At 36.0% G+C, this 21,948-nt stretch overlaps 2 protein-coding genes across 2 annotated transcripts; both read left to right on the top strand.

Annotated features, from left to right (window-relative positions):
- Positions 1-1,153: 1,153 nt before the first annotated feature.
- tifa (TRAF interacting protein with forkhead associated domain) lies at positions 1,154-2,654 on the top strand. The gene is made up of 2 exons (XM_060873491.1): positions 1,154-1,305; positions 1,503-2,654. The coding sequence occupies exon 2, from the start codon at positions 1,542-1,544 to the stop codon at positions 2,115-2,117; it is 576 nt and encodes a 191-aa protein (XP_060729474.1). The 5' UTR covers positions 1,154-1,305; positions 1,503-1,541; the 3' UTR covers positions 2,118-2,654.
- Positions 2,655-16,909: 14,255 nt separating this feature from the next.
- On the top strand, positions 16,910-17,386 carry LOC132849224 (erythroid membrane-associated protein-like; the record flags this gene model as incomplete). The annotated part of the gene is made up of 1 exon (XM_060875484.1): positions 16,910-17,386. A coding segment is annotated over one exon (477 nt), but the record flags the coding sequence as incomplete, so codon positions are not given.
- Positions 17,387-21,948: the final 4,562 nt, after the last annotated feature.

Genomic DNA, 21,948 nt, shown 5'->3' with positions numbered 1-21,948 from the left:
GAGGTTGGGTAGATGATTTCAGGTTATATTTAAACTACAAATCAATGAGGAGGAAATGCTGAAAAGTATTCTATATTGATCAAAAAAAATTAACAATCGTTTCCAGGAAAAAAGAAATAGAATAATTTCCTGGTTAACAGTTTTAATACAAAAGGTTAACAGGCCATAAACTCATAGGCCATAAAAAAGGGGAACTGTAAAATTGGCTATTTTGGAATTGGAAAAAAGGATGTGATGCCTGCGCTGTTTCAAAAGCCAGTGGTCTAATTAAATAAATATATGATGGTAGCTCTCAGAAAATGCTTCAAGGCAGATAAGTTTACAGGCATAAGTTAATGGGAACTAACCCTTAAGTGCATTAGATAGGTTAGAATAAAAGCATCGGTAGGGAAAATGTACCTAATTTTCATTTAGTCATTTCTCTCTATAATAAAATCGTAAATCATCCCTGTTGTTACACGTCATAATTTGTTCTTATAGTTAAGTAACATATGTGACTGGGTAAACCCAAGCCTACAGAAGTCAATAACGTTGTTGGTGTTGTTAGCATTGTTTGTGCTCGCATTGTTTGTGTTGTTAGCGTTGTTAGTATTGTTAGCGTTGTTAGAGAAACGTAACCGCCTTCAAAATGGCGTCGGTTGTTTAACAAGGGTTTAATGTCGTTGCCAAATCCACAAGGGAACGTTAATAAAACGATCACTGAAACGGAAACATGATCGGAAAGATCACGATATGTGAGTTGTATGGAAAAGAAAACCAGATTAAAGTGAACAAACTCTAATTTTAATATTAACGGTCTTTAGTGTTATCTATACAGAGGGCCGAACAACTGTTCGCGCATGCGCACATCACTTTCGCACGCCTAAGGCCATTAATGCTTTCTGGTCAAAATGTGACATGAAGTCAAAGTAATAAAGCAGACAAAATAGCAAATGTTGCTGTAATGTTTTTTAAGGCAGGACACCCGGCATGTGACCATCATACGGTTTTGTATACAAGTCTGATATATTAGTGTTTTTTAAAGAAAACAAAACTACAGCATTGCGGATTTTAGTTTGGCGAATGCATTACTGAGTGTCACATGCATAGGATAAATTGCATCTTTTAGTAGTCTAGTTCATATTGAAAGTATTTAAAAAACAAGGTATTGCGCAACCCTGGACTTTCCATGTCACGTGGAGCAGTTTTTCAATAGGAGATGACGCAATAGCCTTCTGTTCACTCCCGGGGTGCGTTCCAGACCGCCGTTAGTTTGCTGAGTTGATGAGTGTTAGACAGACGCAGGAAGTGTTTTGGCGTGAAAAGGTAGGCTAATCCAAAACAATCATAGCAACAGTAGCGGTATTTATGTATTAAACTTTAACATATACTGTAATATAGTTAGAAACGTCTGTTTTTTTTTATGCAATTTTACACCAGCTATGATGTTACTCACACTGAAGCATAATTACATTGTTATTGTTACATGTTATAATTGTTTTACGTTGGTTTCTGTCCTGTAGATAACTTTCTAAAGACTCTTTGAAAAGATCCCCAGAACAATGCAGTCTGTATCACAAACCATGCCGACAGAGGAAAACCTGACCTGTCTCCATGTTCAGCTGTATCACCCAGACCAGTCTGTGCAACCTCTCTACAGCCTTCTGCGTATGAACCAACCGTACAAGATCAATGGCGAGGATCCCATTAGGATTGGCCGTGATGGACAGTCGTGCTCGTTTGTGCTGAATGACACCCGTGTCTCCCGAAAACAGCTCTCCATCCAGGCATATCGCAAGCCTGGTAGCATAGATCTACGCTTTACTGTGCAGAACATGAGCCTGAAAGGCAAGATCATAGTAAACGGGCATGAACTGGGCCACTTGGAGCGGGCTGATCTGGAGGAAAAGGCATTGCTGAGATTTGGCAGATATGAATTGCTGATTTGGAAGGAGTCTGGTGAGGCCCAGGACAGTTTTGAAGTTTTGTTTGAAAAGCTGAATGTTTCCCCTGCAAGGGAAATGGGGATAGATCTGCCATGCAGGATTGCGGTGATGGATACAGGTGTAAGAATCCATCAAAATGTAGAGCCTCTGAGTCCAGAGCCACTGGAAAGTGATGAGAATCTGTATACTTAACCAAGATAACATATTTTGATAAACACGAGTTCACCAAGAGATATTCTGTGGTTATTTTTAGTGAAAGGATAAGGACGAGGCTGCTGATTCCTCATGTGACATTTACTCAGTTTATTATATGTGAAGACAGGCATGATTTTTAACTACATGTTTTCAGATTTCGTGTTTGTTCAGTCATTCTTGCCTTGCTTATTGTTTTTTTTATTTTTTTTTTACTTTTTTGTTACTAAAGAACCTTTTGTACATAGTTAAGAAATAATGGAACAATATTTTGAGTAGCATTTCTGACGTTATACCAGTTTATTAGGTTTTTGCTAAATGCCACTGAGCCAGATGTTTAGCCTATCTCTATATATACGCTACTTATAATTGTCATAAACTCTTAACAGCACATTATTATTTATCTAAAATCATTTAAATATATGCTATACTTTATTATCTGTCGTATGTTTATTTAATATGCACATATGTAGTGTTACATGGGTATGCTAGTATAGGATAGCATGTCATTTTAAAAAAAATGTGAAATAGCCTAACCAAGATATTATTATTATTATTATTATTTTTGTTGTATTATTATTGATACTGTTGTAAATAAAAGCAACTTTGTAAACTTGCTGGAGTTTCTTTTAGAAAATAGAAACCCATCTGTTAGCAAGTAAAGGAATGAAAAAGAAGAACAGGTTTGCGAAAGTATTTAAATTATGAAAAGATCTGAGAATACTTGTTCATGTTTCCAATAAATGCCAGTTAACACGTTTTAGGAACTATTGTCAAAGGAATGGTTAACAATGGCTTCTCATATTTTCCATCTATTCAGCATTTCTCAGTACAGATTACACTGAACGATAATAGACTTCAATTGTATTTGAAGTAAACATTATGTCTAGGCCATCGGGATTCCTGACATACCATTAACTAGCTAGAACTCCTGAGCTGTATCTCAGTAACCTGCAATAGGAATGAGAGCCTTAAAAATCCAGAATTAGCTGCAAAACCAATTACCAGGAAAAAAGGTTCAGTGCTTCTTTTACAGTACGTTTACAAGAAACTCATAATTTAGGTAATGCTATATCAGCTTAATCTTCAGTAACTGCTTTATCCTGCTCGGGAGCACAGTGGATCTGGAGCCTATCCAAGGCACACTGGGTAGGAAATACACTCTGGATTCACCTACTAAAATAATTTTGGAAGGTGGGAAAACACCAGAATGCCCAGAGACATCCCACAGGGAGAACATGCAAATCTCCACACACACATGACCTCAGGATCAACCAAAGCTCTTGCAATACACATAGGAGAATAAAAACCTGTCTGCAGATTTACTGGCACTGAACCGTGGCCATAAAACTCAATGATATTTTATCTTATCTAATCAGTGTAGGTGGAGACTGAGGGGAACAGGATTCACAGCAAGACAATGAGTTGAACATTTGAGACTATGATTAAACAGTGACTGTCTTTCTGCTGCGAGATTCCATTTACTAGTATACACACGTTTCCTGTAAATACAGCAGTAGAAAATGTGAACGTGAAAGCGTCTAAACATCCGGTCTCTTTCTTGTCCTTCATTCTTAAATTGAAGTTAGGGTTTAAACATGAAGGTGTATTAGAAGATGAAAAAGTAGAAGAAAAGAAAATGTATTGTATTTCTTTCAAATTTAAATTCAATTCAAGTTTATTTGTATAGCGCTTTTTACAATTGACGTCGTCTTAAAGCAGCTTTACAAAACATAAACATAGAACAAAAGGTTATTATAAAGAATTATATAAAGATTAATAGAATAAAAAATTCAAGATTGATATTAAATAAGCCTCGATGGGGAGCCTGTGCCTATCTCAGGCGTCATCGGGCATCAAGGCAGGATACACCCTGGACGGAGTGCCAACCCATCACAGGGCACACACACACTCTCATTCAATCACGCAATCACACACTACGGACAATTTTCCAGAGATGCCAATCAACCTACCATGCATGTCTTTGGACTGGGGGAGGAAACCCCCGAGGCACGGGGAGAACATGCAAACTCCACACACACAAGGTGGAGGCGGGAATCGAACCCTCAACCCTGGAGGTGTGAGGCAAACATGCTAACCACTAAGCCACCATGCTATGGGTGACGCAGTGGTTATAAATATATGGTCTGACAAATGTGTATCGATGAGGAGATTGTTGTCCTCAAAGACCACATGGAGTTCACATCTCCTCTTTAGTATTGCAGAGTCTAACTGGAGCTGGTAAATCTCTAGATACCTCAGGATCCTCACAGAGTCGGCCTCATCTCAGTGGAGGTCCAAAATCTTCATTGGCACGGAAGACGATCAGAGCTGGTACAATTTCTGGATGCTTTGGGATGGGTAGAAAGAGAGAAGCAGTGGAGAGGAATTAATGTAGCTGCTGTTCATAATATTAGCAAGCACTAGATGATAATGTGCATTTGGTCTGAAGTAAAAGAGCACAATATTATGGGATGTATTATGTGTACGCCTGAGTAAAGAGATGAGTTTTTAATCTACATACTAAATCTGAAAACGCTCTACCGCCTTTAGAAGACTTAGATATTCCGGGAACTACCAGAAGTCCTGAGTTTTGTGATCTTAGAGAGCGCGGAGGATTGTAGCGGGTTAGAAGACTAGTTAGGTCAGTTAGTACGCAAGTGGCAGCAATTTTTTAATCAATTCTAAACTTAACTTAGCCAGTGTAAAGATGATAAAATTGTGGTTATATTTCTTCTTATAGCAGTCTCAACACCAAATGCATAGTAAAATGAAACTACAACTATCCAATGTTTTGTGAACAGAAACAAATTGTGTGTGAAACTCTGCATAATACTGGTATCATTACTATTAAAAGCAGCTGAAATATTTTAGTATTTTTAGAAAATAAACAGGTTCTGTGTATTTGAATGGGTACATCGTTAGGTGTCTACAAGATATAGTACCCATTTAAACCGCTTATAACATCATGATGTATGCTTCATCTGGAAATTTCACTGCAGCCCTGAAAGGCAGCGAATAGCATACGACAGGCACATAAACCAAAAAGTCCCAAGTTGTTACACACCTTTAAGGCGCATGTGGTGTACAACAAAACAGCTGGTGAATGTATGTGCATGGAGTAAGCAGTGTGAAACTACACACCTGCAGATCTTCATAAAACTTCTCCTCCACCACAGAGAACTGGGCCATGACTTCAAGTTCTGCAGGAATACCCTCCTGAAAATAAAGTGGTCAGAAACTAACTTGAATAAATAAGGTCACGTTTACCTAAAACGTCACAAAATGCACAAGGTTTCTGCCATTTGCTACAGTAGCTTTCTAGAAGATTTCACCTGAAAGATGTGAAAGCCTCTGCTATGTACTAGTGAATTATCTGCAAAGCTTCACATACCTCATCTAAGATACTGCTGCCCTACTGTGACTCCTCTGTTAACTTCGTGTTCTCCACAATTCCCTTAGACATTCCCTTCAGCTCCTTCACCCTACCAGCCAGAGACAGAAACAAGTGTGACAGCAAGTCTAGCCACTAGAGGGACCCAGAAGAAAACAGGGCCTTTATTTGGCAGCAGAAGCAAAGTAATTTGATGCACATTTGAACTGTGCCTAGCTGTGAGAATAAAAGGTGGTGTTTGTCAACTGTGAGGATCAACAACTCAACCCCAATCCTGTCACAAAAAAGAATGTCACTTGCGAATAGAAATGTTAGGAGTGGAGTAACTGCCATATCACATGTAACTGCCATACAACGTGCACATGGTTATCCTTATGTGACAATCTCATCTAATATTATAAAGAAACAAAGTGAAATTAATGCAGCAAAAAGAGAGAAACGAAATAAAAGACAACAAAGACAGAGAGCAAGGAAAAATGAAGCTGTGGAAAATAAACTAAAAGAAATGGGGAAATTGTTATATGTCATAAAGAAATTGAATGTATCTGATTAAAACTGTAAAGGAAAAGATCTAGAAGGAACCTGATTCAACCCAAAGAGGAACAGACACTGTACCTAGACAGTTGGATCAAGACCATCATCTTGCTGAAATAAGATTATAGAATTGTTATAAGTTTTCTCTCCCATTTTATAGAATGATAAGTTTCCTTTACCTTTATATGAATTTTCTTTTTCAATTTATAGAAAGACCAGTGGGGGGCACGGTGGCTTAGTGGTTAGCACGTTCGCCTCACACCTCCAGGGTTGGGGGTTCAATTCCCGCCTCCACCTTGTGTGTGTGGAGTTTGCATGTTCTCCCCGTGCCTCGGGGGTTTCCTCCGGGTACTCCGGTTTCCTCCCCCGATCCAAAGACATGCATGGTAGGTTGATTGGCATCTCTGGAAAAATTGTCCGTAGTGTGTGATTGCGTGAGTGAATGAGAGTGTGTGTGTGCCCTGCGATGGGTTGGCACTCCGTCCAGGGTGTATCCTGCCTTGATGCCCGATGACGCCTGAGATAGGCACAGGCTCCCCGTGACCCGAGGTAGTTCGGATAAGCGGTAGAAAATGAGTGAGAGAGAGAGAGAAAGACCAGTTTCATTTACCTCTATGTGAATTTATGTAACCGTTGTGTGATTAAGAAATTATATAATTTTCATTAGTATGTTTAGATATTAAGACAGAGAGTAACAGTGAAAGCTTAAAAGGAAATCACAAGTTTTTGTGTCAGCAGCTTTGTGCCAGCAGAATAAGAACACACAGTCAGCCGTGCAGCTTAGGAGACTTCTCAGGATGTTTTGCAGAAACATGAGATCATGAAAGACCTGACAGGATGCTGACAGAAGCAGAATGACCGTTATGAGCTCATACTAATAAATGGTATAAATAGGGTTTTAGAACCAGTTATCGGTGTGCATTCACCTTGAGGCAAGCTCATTGTGTTATACTTTGTCATTGCTTATAGAGGGTGCATCAGGAGAACAAACGCAGGCTTACACTTGGAGAGTGTTTCTTGGTTTGTTTTATCTTTGCATTTTACGTAGTTCTACTTACGCTAGAATTGTTTGACTAATTGAAGGAGATTTTGTTTGTAATTTTCTTTTCTTTTACCTTACATATATTACACACATCTATTTGTATTACACTACTTTTAATAAAAACAAGGCCTCCCATTGTGAGGATTCTGAAAAGACAAAAAGGTCTAAGTCTGACTCCTTCATCTAAAGATTCAATCCATAGAATAGGTAGAAGAACTTGAAGCAGAACCTTTGTTAGAAGACCGAGGGACTTCGAAGGATACCTGCGTACAAGGTAAGAGCAACTCTAATTGTTGATCTTGTGTTTTCAAAACTAACCCGTGTAAACTAGGACACATCCTTTAGTGGTATTGTGGAAGGGTTTCCTATGAGTGTCACTAGAGGACACGTATGTCAGTATAATTACTTCACACTATACAACCAAGTCAAAATGAACAAAGCTCATTTATTCACAAACATGAAGTGCAGGAGGGATGAAGACTTCAAGAGGGGGATCAGGACAAAATAATAAACAGAACCCATCTAACTAATTTAGGGAGAAACTAAATAAGCTACAAAAGAAAAATAAAAAACAAAGATTACAACACAATACACAATACAATAACTCCATTACTAACATAAACAGGAGAAAACAAGATCAAAAAGAAATGGCACCCCTTCCCTACTAACCCCTTTCCAAATAAACAATAGAACTCAACAAATAAAGAATGAAAAAGCATTTAGCAGACGCCCTTATCCGGAGCGACTTACTTTTTTTTTTAATCTCATTTTTTTCCATACAACTGAGCAATTGAGGGTTAAGGGCCTTGCCCAGGGGCCCAGCAGTGGCAGCTTAGTGGACGTAGGAATCGATCTCACAACCTTCCAACTGGTAGCCCAACACCTTAAACACTAGGCTACCACGTCCCAATTAACGTTATAGATAAAAGCCTCCAGCTCTGACTGCACATGCACGCTGCGTGTGCCTGTGCTTCTCCATTCAAATAAAGCAGACAGCTGCAACTACAACGCATGTGCGTAAAAGCAAAGTAAAAAAATTGCTCTTGGATCAAACTGTTAAACAATTTTCTTTCCCAACGATGACATGCCCTGCATTTTAACATAATTTTTAGTTTATTTATGAAAGTAAAAGTTATACTTTTAGTTTTAGGGTGGCTGAGATCACAGACAGGGGGCTGAAGCCACCCTAAAAAAGGCCTAGAACCGCCCCTGGTTTAAGCTACTATGAAATAATTGGAAAAGGTGTGTGTGTGTGTGTGTGTGTGTGTGTGTGTGTGTGCGTGTGATCAGTGAAGATCAGTGAAATTCTGTGTTTATTACAATCTCATGAAGATGAGAATGTTTACATTTGTTTTAAATCACAGACTAAATGCATTTAGTGTCATTCATAAGGTTTAACAGTGCAGACAGACATAACTGAGTTAAACAGACTAATCAGTAAAACCTGATACTGTTATACAACCTCATACAACATAGACAGTGTGAGTATTAAATATGAATACAGAATACAAAATCTTTAATGAACAGTGATCAACTGCGACTGAAAAACAGGGCCAAAGGTTGCAGTATTTTAATAACTGTTCAAAGATTTGAACTGATTACAGCATGAAAGTTTAAATAAAAGTTAAATTACAATTATATCTTATGTGTAAAGACTAAATTTGACAAAATGTGTAAGCTACTCTGAATTAACTAGAAAAAGTATGTGTGTGTGTGTGTGTGTGTGTGTGTGTGTGTGTGTGTGTGTGTGTGTGTGTGTGTTTATGTGTGTGTGTGTGTGTGTGTGTGTGTGTGTTTGTGTGTGTGTGATAGAAGTACAGCAGTGAGCACTGGGTGAAAAACACTTACAAACTTATCTGGATGTGAGAAACTGTGAATGATACAGTTAATGAGCTGAAAGTTGAGAGAAAGATCAGTGAAATTCTGTTTATTACAATCTCATGATGATGACAATGTTTACATGTGTTTTAAATCACAGACTAAATGCTTCTAGTGTCATTCATTAGGTTTAACAGTGCAGACAGACATAACTGAGTTAAACAGACTAATCAGTAAAACCTCATACTGTTACATGTGTGGACTGAATGATATGATTTCTCACTGTAAAGGTTAAAAACACAGGAGGAAGTAAATGGCTGAATCTTCATCACAAACAAAAGGCAGAAGAAGGAGCAGCATGGAAGAACCAGAATCATGTAAGCTATACAGTTTATGCATGATTAGTTTTCTGTATGTTTAGTATTTATAGATATTCTACATGTTTTAATGAAGTACTGTCATTATTATAATCTATATTGTTATAAAAATGATCTCAGTGAATGGCTTAATTGTCTTAACTGCCTTATGTAACATGAATAAGAGTTGTGTTATAATACACAAACATCTTAGAAAGACATTTATTTACACTGATCCTGTAACTATGGAGGATTTACATTACTTTATTAGTTACATATTTCAATATATAATTCAATAATTAAATATGTAATGAAATGTAGGAAATAAATGATACCTCATTAGAATTAGATTATTTATTATTGTTTTATTTCTTTCTTTATAATTTGTATTTATTTGCATAGATATATAAAAGTGAAATGTTTTGTTTGCTATTTTAATATTTGTATATTAATTTATTTCACTGACACTGAATGGCAGAAAAATGAATCAGAATCAGAAACAGAATCAGGTTTATTGGCCAAGTGTGTTGATGTTGACACACACAAGGAATTGGGTTCCAGATGTTTGTTTCTCTCAAAAGTACAGACATAAATAACATTATATTATACAAGACAAGACAATACAGACTGTACAAGAAAATGCAGACCATGTGATACAACATAGACAGTGTGAGTATTAAATATGAATACAGAATACAAAATCTTTAATGATCAGTGATCAACTGAGACTGAAAAACAGGGCCAAAGGTTGCAGTATTTTAATAACTGTTCAAATATTTGAACTGATTACAGCATGAAAGTTTAAATAAAAGTTAAATTACAATTATATCTTATGTGTAAAGACTAAATTTGACAAAATGTGTAAGATACTCTGAATTAACTGGAAAAAGTCTAAGCGTGTGTGTGTGTGTGTGTGTGTGTGTGTGTGTGTGTGTGTGTGTGTGTGAGAGAGAGAGAGAGAGAGAGAGAGAGAGAGAGAGAGAGAGAGAGAGAGAGAGAGAGTGTGTGGTAAGCTCTGGGTGAAACTTAAACACAAACTTAAACACTTACAAACTGACCTGGATGTGAGAAACTGTGAATGATACAGTTAATGAGCTGAAAGTTGAGAGAAAGATCAGTGAAATTCTGTTTATTACAATCTCATGATGATGAGAATGTTTACATGTGTTTTAAATCACAGACTACAGTAATTCTTACTGTAAAGGTTAAAAACACAGGAGGAAGTAAATGGCTGAATCTTCATCAGAAACAAAAGCTGGAAGAAAGAGGAGCATGGATGAACCAGAATCATGTAAGTTATACAGTTTATGCATGATTAGTTTTCTGTATGTTTAGTATTTATAGATATTCTACATGTTTTAATGAAGTACTGTCACTATTATAATCTAAATTGTTATAAAAATGATCTCAGTGAATGGCTTAATTGTCTTAACTGCCTTATGTAACATGAATAAGAGTTGTGTTATAATACACAAACATCTTAGAAAGACATTTATTGACACTAATTCTGTAACTATGTATTTATTTTACTTTTATTATATATAAAAGTGAAATGTTTTGTTTGCTATTTTATTATCTGTATATTAATTTATTTCACTGACACTGAATGGCAGAAAAACGAACCAGAATCAGAATCAGAATCAGAATCAGGTTTATTGGCCAAGTGTGTTGATGTTGGCACACACAAGGAATTTGGTTCCAGATATTTGTGACTCTCAAAAGTAGAGACATAAATAACATTATACTATACAAGATAATACAGACTATACAAGAAAATGTGAGACAATATAGACAGTATGAGTATTAAATATGAATACAGAATATATGACTGGTCAGTTATGTACATAAAGTGTGAGAAGTGCTAATAACAATATTGTGTAATATTTTGCTTTTGTGCAATATGCAGCAGCAGTAGTGTGTGTAACATACACGGATAATGTGATGACTGACAGTTCCGATAATGCAGTACTTATAGATATGAAGCGGGGAATATAATTATGGTGAGTTGTTAATCAGGGTGATTGATTAAAATTTAAATGATTAAAAAAAACTAAACCTTGAAAATAAGCATCATGAAAAACTCCCTGAAAACTTTCTCTATGTAACTGAGTTAAATGTCTGTAGAAACTAAAAAGAAAATATACAAATACATAGAAACTGTTAAAGAAAGATGTAAAATAGTTACCAAATAATATATTTAGCAAAATCTCTGACTGATTATTGTTGTGGAAGTTTTTGAGTAAATACAAATAGCACACTGTTCAGAACGAGCAAGAGTAAAAAGGTTCACAATGTATTTGTGCTGCTGCACAGCAGGACCCAGCGCTCCTCTTGTATCATGAGAGAGGAAGGGCCTAGAACATTCATTACACTGAGGTTATATAGACATGATTTATAGGCAGAAAACAGAAGAAAGGAAAACATCACCAATCATTGGCTAGATGCACAACGCTTGATCAGGATCTTACCAAGGTCTGCCTAAGTTGTTTATGATCCTGAGTCTCACCATCTTGTCTTGACCCACTAATATTTTACACAAATTTTCTCTGGAAATAACAATTTCTAGTCACAAATAACTTCTAGTCACATGCACAGAAGTTCAGACAGCTTTCATAGTAAAATATTACATCACAATAATGTGTTATATGTATTATTCTTCTTGAATATTGATAAAGTCTAAGACTTATAAAAGATTAATAATCTAGGAATCTGTAAATGAACATTAACATGAAACTACAGGCTGAAAAATGTGTCACTTTGCTCGGCAGTGATACTTCATTACTTTCCCAGGGAACAAAAGGAGTCTGGGGATGGAGGGATGAGTAACAGAATAAAAGGTGGTGTTTGTCAACTGTGAGGATCAACAACTCAACCCCAATCCTGTCACAAAAAAGAATGTCACTATACAACCAAGTCAAAATGAACAAAGCTCATTTATTCACAAACATGAAGTGGGGATCAGGACAAAACAATAAACAGAACCCATCTAACTCATTTAGGGAGAAACTAAATAAAAAAAAAAAATAAAAAACAAAGATTAAAACACAATACACTAACTCCATTACTAACATAAACAGGAGAAAACAAGATCAAAAAGAAATGGCACCCCTTCCCTACTAACCCCTTTCCAAATAAACAATAGAACTCAACAAATAAAGAATGAAAAAGTTGTTCAACTTTGTTCAACTTTATTTGTATAGCACATTTACAACCAGCCACATGGCTGACCAAAGTGCTTCACAGTGCGTTTGACATACACACACATACACTTAAGAATACACACATGCACAAAGTAGTTCAAGAAACTAAAATAAGAATTCTTAAAAAAAAAAAAATTTCCTCTACGCTTGAGCCGTACACGAGGAACCACCAACATGGCCTGGTCAGATGAGCGAAGACTTCTAAAAGGAGAGTAGGGATGAAGAAGTTCAGATAAATAGAGAGGAGCGGTATTATTGAGAGACTTATATACAAAGAGTAGAATCTTAAAATCTATTCTCTGCGAAATCGGCAGCCAGTGTAGAGATTTTAGAATGGGAGTGATGTGTTCATGTTTGCGACAGCTAGAGAGAAATCTGGCAGCAGCATTTTGAACGAGCTGGAGACGCGTAATCTGAGTTTTAGATATACCGCAATATAAAGAGTTACAGTAATCTAAGCGAGAGGTTATAAATGCATGAACAGCCATTTCTAAAGTCTTAGGGGTAAGAAAATGTTTAATTTTGGAGAGAATCCGCAGTTGGTAAAAGCTTGACCCAATAACAGACGAGATGTGTTTGTCAAATTTTAAGTGCTGATCAATAAAGATGCCAAGATTCTGCACCCAAAAAGTGTAACAAATATTAACTTACAACTAAAAGAAAAACTTCCTGTTACAAAATATCAAACAAAGCTCAATCAAAGTACAATCACTAAACAATAAATTCAAACTTCTGGGCAAGATTTAAAAAGCCTCCCATAAACAGCTCACCCACCCAACCACACACACACTTCTAGCAGGACAATGTTGTTTAAATAAACTCTGCATCCTCACGTCTTCCAAACAGAGCTGATGTTCAATCAGTGATGTCAGATGGCAACCATTTTTCACTGAAAAATTCATGAATCTATTCTACAAAAATAACATTTTTACACTAACAGTAACTGACACCCCAACAAGTGCCTTTACACAGTTTAGGAAAACTTGTAGACATTCTGGTCTGTGATTTTCACACCTAAACTACAGATGCAGTTTACTCCATTTACACCATTTATCAACAATGTGTAACATTTTCTTTTCTAGTTTCTCATGATTTCAGCAGTGTCCTGTCTGAAGATCTGCTGCTGTGTGCGGTCTGTATGTATGTGTTCACTGATCCAGTCACTACTCCATGTGGACACAACTTCTGTAAGAGCTGCCTTACACAGTGCTGGAACATGAGTCAACACTTTCGCTGTCCATTATGTAATCAGAAATTCAACAAGAGACCTGAACTGAAGATTAATACAACACTGAGAGAGGTTGCAGATCACTTCAAGAAGAATAGTGGTGAGAAATTATTTTGTACGTTAGATTTGATTAAAAAAAAGTCTCTAATAATAGACTAGAGTAGATGTTTTAGATATAGGTTTTGCAAAACCTAAATAAAATCAAGCAATAACTGATCTGAAATCTAATGACAGTGATGTTTTGTTGTAATTAGTTTCCACAGAACTGAAGAGGATTCAGCAGTATGCAGGTACAGTGAGCTTTCTGATTTCCTCTCATATTAAAATGTACATATCAGCATTACACCACTGCATCATCACACTTATTTTCATCTGTAGATCTCTCCAGATAAAAGGAGTATTAAAGTGTCTCATTATCCTCCTCACTATAGCTCCTTATTACTGTCATGCACTAAAGCCCTTAAACCCTTTTCTACTTTAGAAACACTGATCATCTTCTTACATTTCACTAATAAAATAATGCAGGAACAGATGTATGTTTGTACAGAGATTAACTTTATACCTTTTTAACTACATGATAAAAGATTGATTTCTTTGACTATCAGTGGTAAATGTAATCTTTATGCTGTCCAAAAGGTGAGAGTTTTAAACTCCTGCAGTTAGAAAAGAGTTTTTATACCATGCAGTGTTTCTGTCATTTACAAATAAGCTTGAACATAAAAGTCATTTACATTTACAGCATTTGGCAGTTGCCCTTATCCAGAGCGACATACATAAGTGCTTAAATCTCTAACATTGGATACATTAATGCTGGCTCACTAGATTACATACTTAAGATACCATGTAATAAAAGTCATGAATGTATTCTACAAAAATTATTTACACTAACAGACACCCTAAACAAGTATCTTTGACAAAATATTTTTTGTATTAGTTAAATAAAACATGTAGAAATTCAGGTCTGTGATTTTCAGCCCTAAACTACAGACATAGTTTATTATATAGAGACTATTACTGAAATATTTTGTCCATCAGGATCAAGATTTTCCTCAAATGTTTTTATCTCATGTTCTGTGACTCTTTCTGTCTTTCCTGAGTGATAAAAATCACAAACACAACTATATCACTAAAGTAAAGTTGCAGAAGGAAAACATTTTATAATTCTCATCAGAATCAGGAAAACCTCCACATGTTCAGACTAATGACAGAGAGAGTGTGTGTGTGTGTGTGTGTGTGTGTGTGTGTGTGTGTGTGTGTAAATGAGTATACTGTATCTGCTTATGGTGGTGTGATTTATGATTTCTTCAATCTTCATCATTTTCCCAAACGTCTACCTTTTAGCGTAAAACTCTACAAAACATAAAAGTAAACAAACAAATAACTAAAAAACTTGAGAGGAAACATTTACAATGTGATTATTCAGTATTCTATCAGGTAACACAATACATACCTGTCAAGCTCATCAACATTTCACTGAATTCATATGGATCATTTTATTCTCACAAAACACAGAAACAAGGCATTATGTATTTGAACAAGCTACAGTAAGTTCAGAAGTACAGACTCTAGGAAAATCCACTGGTGTCCCAGGGGCAGAAACCAGGAGTGTAGATTCTCCTCTGTCTTCATCATATAGATACTAAAATGTTAACATCTTACTATAAGAAGAAGCAGCACCTCTGGAGCAGACGACCTTTTGCTCAGGGGCCCAGCAGGGGCAACTTTAACCCCAATCTTCTGATCACCAACACAGAGACTTAACCACTTTAACTACCACTGCCCCAAAGAAATAACACCAAATAACAAACAAACAAACAAACAAACAAACAAACAAATAAATAAATAAATGATGTTTATATGTTTTAATCAGTTACAGTCTGCCTTCATTTGGACTTATGCTCTGTGTAATATTTTTAATGAAACAATCATAAATGCTTGTGGACAACAGATAGATTAGACATGAATGGATGGAATCAGTAGATTGATTGAATGCTATATAAGATGATGGGAATTATGTAGAGACACTGCAAACCTTTTAATTTTATTTAAATTACTTCAATGTAAAAAATATCTGGAAGCAAACTCATTCACACCAAATCTACACCCATGTGACAGCTTACAGCCTACACCCATCCTGATGCTTATTTATTAAATGTGATGATTTGTAAAACCATAAATAGTATGAGTCACATAAACACAGGAGAAATGATTTTATAAAGTAACTGGTAGAAGCTTTAGTGCAGAAACGTTATTGTTGATGAGAGCTAACTGGAAGTAAATGTTACACTACATACTTTTAATTTTACATTTCTTATCAAAACTTTCTTATGTAATAAGAAGTTATGTGAATTTGTGTACAGGAGTTAAAATTTAGATTTAAGATTTAATTTACATTTTTTAGATATTCAGAGATTCATATTTTATAATTCAGATTTTCAAAAAAATTATTTTCAGATTCAGTTTTTAAGTTTTCAGTTATTCTGAAAAGTTTCAGTGCTCAAGTTCAACATAGAAAAGTGAAGTTTATTGTCCGTGTTACTCAGTGCTAGGCAAAGACAATCGAGCCTGTGGTGTGTTGTACTGTTTTGTGTCCTGACATTAAATAAACCCCAAAAGTCCAAATTCCACGACTTGGAGTAAATCACTGTTCTTTCCCCTTCACTGTTCAGCTTTATGATTGGATTGAATCCAGCTTCACTTGTAGAAATGAAAGATTCTAGATGTTAGTAAAACATTGTGTGGAAATAATGAATGATTCTGAAAGAATGATTTGTTACACCATGTATGTGGAAAAGTGATGAGTATAAAACTCTTTGTCTATCAGAGGGGAATGTTGTTGTTTTGCTGGACAAAGAAGTCTGAGAGATTTATAATCATACAGTTAAAAAAGAATTTAAAAACATACAGTTTCTCTCAATCACTTGAGAGTCACATGTTTTATTTCTAAATGTAAAACGTACCAGATATTTATCACTAAAGACACTCAAGGTTTTTACCTCAAATGTTTTTCACTCATGTTCTGTGACTCATTCTGTGTATTTCCTGAAAAACAAAAATTACAAAGAAAAAAACAAATCACTAAAATTTCAGAAGGAAACATTTTATATTTCTATTCTAAACTCTACAAGTTTATTTCATTTTTAAAGAAAGCTTTTAAAAAATCTTCTACAAATCATTTTATAAATCAATAATGAATCTGATCCACTGGATGATGGTTTAATATTTTTACCTGTTTACTCATATCACACACTGTGTGTTTCTCTCAGTGGATGTGACTCTGGATCCTGATACAGCTCATCCCAAACTCATCCTGTCTGCTGATGGAAAACAAGTGACACGTGGAGACACACGACAGAATCTCCCTGATACACCACAGAGGTTTAATACATGTCCAAGTGTTCTGGGAAAGCAGAGTTTCTCCTCAGGGAGATTTTATTATGAGGTGCAGGTCAGAGGGAAAACTAAATGGACATTAGGAGTCGCAAAAGAGAACATTAACAGGAAGGGGAAGATTACACGGACTCCTCAGGATGGATTCTGGACTGTGATCCTGAGAAATAAGAATCAGTATAAGGCTTGTCCTATTCCCTCTGTCCCCCTCACACTGAGAGAGAAGGTGGAGATTGTGGGGGTGTTTGTGGATTATGAGGAGGGTCTGGTCTCCTTTTATGATGTGAAGTCCAGCTCTCATATCTACTCTTTCACTGGTCAGACTTTCACTGAGAAACTCTATCCATACTTCAGTCCTAATTTATATGTAGGAGGTAAAAATTCAGCATCACTGATCATCTCTCCTGTATTTAAAACTGAATAACTTTAAACCTCCCAAATTTGATCATCAGATGGTAAGAGTAAAAAGAATTTGTTTACTTTTTTAGTTAAATTTTAGGAATACATATTTCCTTTTAAAGTGCTATACATATTATTTTAATATCTGGCTTTAATTGTAATCCTACAGTCTGTTTGTTATGATTATGTGACATTATGACTGTGGAACTTTGTCATTACATATCACATATAAATAAAGATCATTTACAGTTTACTCTGATTTTTACTGCAGAATTTATTTTGATCAATAAAATGTATAAAGTTCAGATGCTGATGTCTGTGTAGATAAAAACAAACAAAATGATGTCTCTGCATAAAACGTCATCAAACACAAACACAATCAAATTCATATTTTATTTAGAAATAAAACTCAGGTTAAAATCTCTTCATCAGCACTAATAAGCAAATTTCTAAAAGGACGGACAGCAGAGGTTCATTAATAAAGCTTCATTAATATTGATAGTGTAAGTGCTACCTGATTGGTCAGTGAAACGTTCATATGTATGTAACTACGTTTTTAAATTCTTTTTTAATCTGTATGATTATAAATCTCTCAGCCTTCTTTGTCCAGCAAAACAAAAACATTCCCCTCTGATAGACAATTTATACTCATCACTTTTCCACATACATGGTGTAACAAATCATTCTTTCAGAATCATTCATTATTTCCACACAATGTTTTACTAACATCTAGAATCTTTCATTTCTACAAGTGAAGCTGAATTTAATCTAATCATAAAGCTGAACAGTGAAGGTATAGCTGCACTGATCCAATAAATAATGGCCACCAATCATACCTCTCTCTCTCTCTCTCTCTCTCTCTCCCTCCCCTGAAAAAGAACTTTGAGGCAGAGATGGTGCTAGCAGAGATGAGGATGTTAAGGTTCTCTCTCAGGAAGGTGCACATCAGAGGGACAGCTGTTTTGGGGACAAGGTCAGAGAGACTAGATTGAGATGGCTTGGACATGTACAGAGGAGGGAAAGGGGTTATATTGGTAGAAGAATTTTGGAGATGGGACCGTTTGAGACTGCTAGGCATACTACAGTACTACTACAGTAAATGATCTGAGGTGGCTTTCACCTCATCTGTACCACTAATATATTATTGACATTTCTAACCACAGTGTTTGCTCATGAAGGCAACCCTGAATACATTGTCACTGACAATAGCAGTCAGTATTGTTCATCAATGTTCCAGGATTTCTTGAAGGACAATGAGATGTCAAGCGTTTCAATAGAATCCTCAGGAACTTTAAGGAAAATTAAGGCTTACCAGGCTGCCCAGTGAAGTGCAAGAATTCTTTTTTTTTTTTTGGACCAGGAGATGAAGTGCGGGAGAGAAAACCATTCCTTGTTCAGAAAACGGACTCAAAATTCTCACATCTTCTTGCAGGTCACAACCATGAGCAATAACGTACCTTCTCAGTGATGGGAGACTATTGAATGCAGTCTGTTTCTGCAAGTGTGCTGGGAAGATTAACGGGGGATTCAAACAGATCTAAATGCATGCCCAAGGAGTGTTAGGATGAAGAAGAGCCCGATATGAATGAAGGACTATGTAGCTAATGTAAATTACTTTTAAATTACATTTCTTTCTTACAAAGGGGGAATATGTTGTGTCCACCTGATGGCATTATAGGTTGTTCAGATGTTGTGTATAAGAAAAATGAAAAGAAGTGTGAAGGAGTGAGTTGAGATGAGAAACCAGTGTCCAAGTGCCTTTCTTCAGTTAAGTGTACACTAAAGCTGCATGGAGCAGTTCTCAATCCCATGTTACCTGATTTAAGCAACCTTCCATGTTGCTTCACAAACGTCAAGACTCCTTAGGGTTCATAAAAGTGTCTTGTGTGTCAAATGCTGCTGAAAGGTGAAAGAGGATGAGGACAGATGACCGCTTGACCAATCTAGCAGAATGTAGTTTCACAGTAAAGAACAACCTTCTCTGGCTTTAAATTCGCACATTTTACAGACATTTAGTCACAGAGATTCCACAAAGATTGACCTTTTTGCTTTTGTGAAAATGAAACTGTGATAAGTTCTAGCTCGCTGGCTACCAATGTTGAGATTGCCAAGCGAATAAGCCACATGATCAGCGCCTGTGTTGAATTTTAGTACAATAATGCGACACACCTCAACGAACCTGGTCTAAAAATCATCTTTTCAGCAGACCATAAAGTTACTTAATGCTCCTACCTCCTTCCATAACAATGCTTGTGAGACTAACTTATCTCCTAAATTTGCAATCCTTTGCTCTCAGACCTATATATTTCTATTTAGGGACATCCATTTCAATGATAAAAACCTCCCATGTCATTGTAAACGTAGTCCTTTTTCCTTCTCAGATCTGCACCGAGCACCACATTTTCAAACAGCTTCTGTCAGACTTCTCAGTAATCAATCCATCAGAAAACTGCTATGTTTTTACTTTTTGGACTTCTATCTTTAATACTCTTCTGACCAAACTACATAAAATATAACTTCAAAACCACATAGAAATGTTCACGCCCAATGTCCTCTGCCATGTTGGCCTGGATCACTAAATGCTGCCATCAGCTGGTAGAAAGATGAAATTATTTTAAATGATGTGGTTTGTTGAAAAAATATCTTATCGAGTAATCAGGATAATCTGCAGGATAAATAAACCACATAACGCTTATTACATGTGCAGTTTGTATTTTATTAACTGTTCAAAGATTTGAACTGATTACAACATGAACATTTAAATAAACATTAAAGTACAATTATACCTTATGCCTAAAGACTAAATTTAACAAAATGTTTAAGCCAGGGGCGGTTCTAGGATTTCATCTTTAGGGGTTTTAGCCCTCAGTGAGAATTTAAAACAAGAAGAGTTTTATATTATATATTATATGACTACATAGTCAGACGAGACGAGACGAAATATGTTCGTCAACAACCTTTTTTTTCATGACTAAGACGAGACGATGACAAGACTGCACCACTGTCCAAAAACGCTGACTGAGACTAAATTAACATGCATTATTGTTGACGAAAAAAGACGAGACGAAAATGTTTTGTATAAAATAAAAACTAAGATAAAATCTCTCTTCATTTTCGTCTACAATTGTCTCTGCTTTTTCATCAGCTGTTACGCCTTTAAAATATTCAGAACGAGTTCGCGGCTTCGTGCTGTTGCTCAAGTTACAGGTCCGCGAAGCGGATCCCGCTTATTATATTGCTACCTACCAAATAAATCGATAATTTGACACAAAATGATGATTTAAAAAGGAGTTTATTGATTTAAAAACGATTGTATTGCTTCCTCTAAAGAAAATAGTGCGCTCCGTCTCTACGGTTAGAATCCTGTGTGTCCATGGCAACGCTCTGTTTTTCATGGCAACGGTGTGTTATAGTTCGCAGCGGTCTGTTATCAAGAAATAAAATAGTGTGTGCGTAGAAAGAATTCGTCCACACGCCACTCAAAAAAATAAATAATTAAAATAAATAAAAACTCATGAGCGCAAGTCCACCCCTGGTCTAGTCAGGCTTTTTGTGTTAAATTATATTTCCTGTCGCTGCGCAGGCTCTTTTATTGTACATGACAGCTTATGTTCCGATGACTGGTCTTTGCATTACGATTAAAAGCAGTATCAATAAAGTAAAAAATGTGATGTGCAGTCAAGTTCGAGTGTATGCACTGTTTAAACGTGTGTTCTCAACTTCTCACTGATACTTTTGTGATTCGCGGAGTTTTGACAAGTTTTATAGCCTTGATATTGTTTCTTATTCAAAAGTGGTGACAGAAAAAACTCAGCACCCCCAACCTGAAACCTCTTCCCATGCCTCTGTCACAATCACATCATAATCAAAATTAATAATTAGGCTTAAAAGCAAATGTATATGTAAGGGAATCAAGTTTAACAATTACATGTAATATTGCTCCAAATATCATCAATAATGGTGTGTGCAATACCATGTATAACTTGCATTAAGTCGGTAATTTATATATATATATATATATATATATATATATATATATATATATATATATATATATATATATATATATATATATACATTTACATTTACAGCATTTGGCTTATCCAGAGCGACGTACATAAGTGCTTAAATCTCTAACATTGAATACATTAATGCTGGCTCACTAAGTTACATACTTAAGATACCATGAGTTTAAAACATTTGTTCAAAGTTACAATGAAAAAGGGTCAAAGGTGTGTTTTTTTTTTGTTTTGTTTTTTTAAATGCGAAAGATAAGGAAAGAAGTGCTAGTTGAAGTGTTTCATGAATAAGTAGGTCTTCAACCGCCGCTTGAAAATAGCCAGTGACTCAGCTGTCCGGAACTCTAGGGGAAGTTCATTCCACCACCTTGGTGCCAGTACAGAGAAGAGTCTTGTAGTATTTTTGCCTCTTACCCTGAGAGATGGTGGAACCAGTCGAGCAGTGCTGGTA

Source organism: Tachysurus vachellii, chromosome 7, assembly GCF_030014155.1.
Source record: "Tachysurus vachellii isolate PV-2020 chromosome 7, HZAU_Pvac_v1, whole genome shotgun sequence".
NCBI classification, from domain to species: Eukaryota; Metazoa; Chordata; class Actinopteri; order Siluriformes; family Bagridae; genus Tachysurus; species Tachysurus vachellii.
This window is presented reverse-complemented; position numbering and strand designations above follow the sequence as displayed.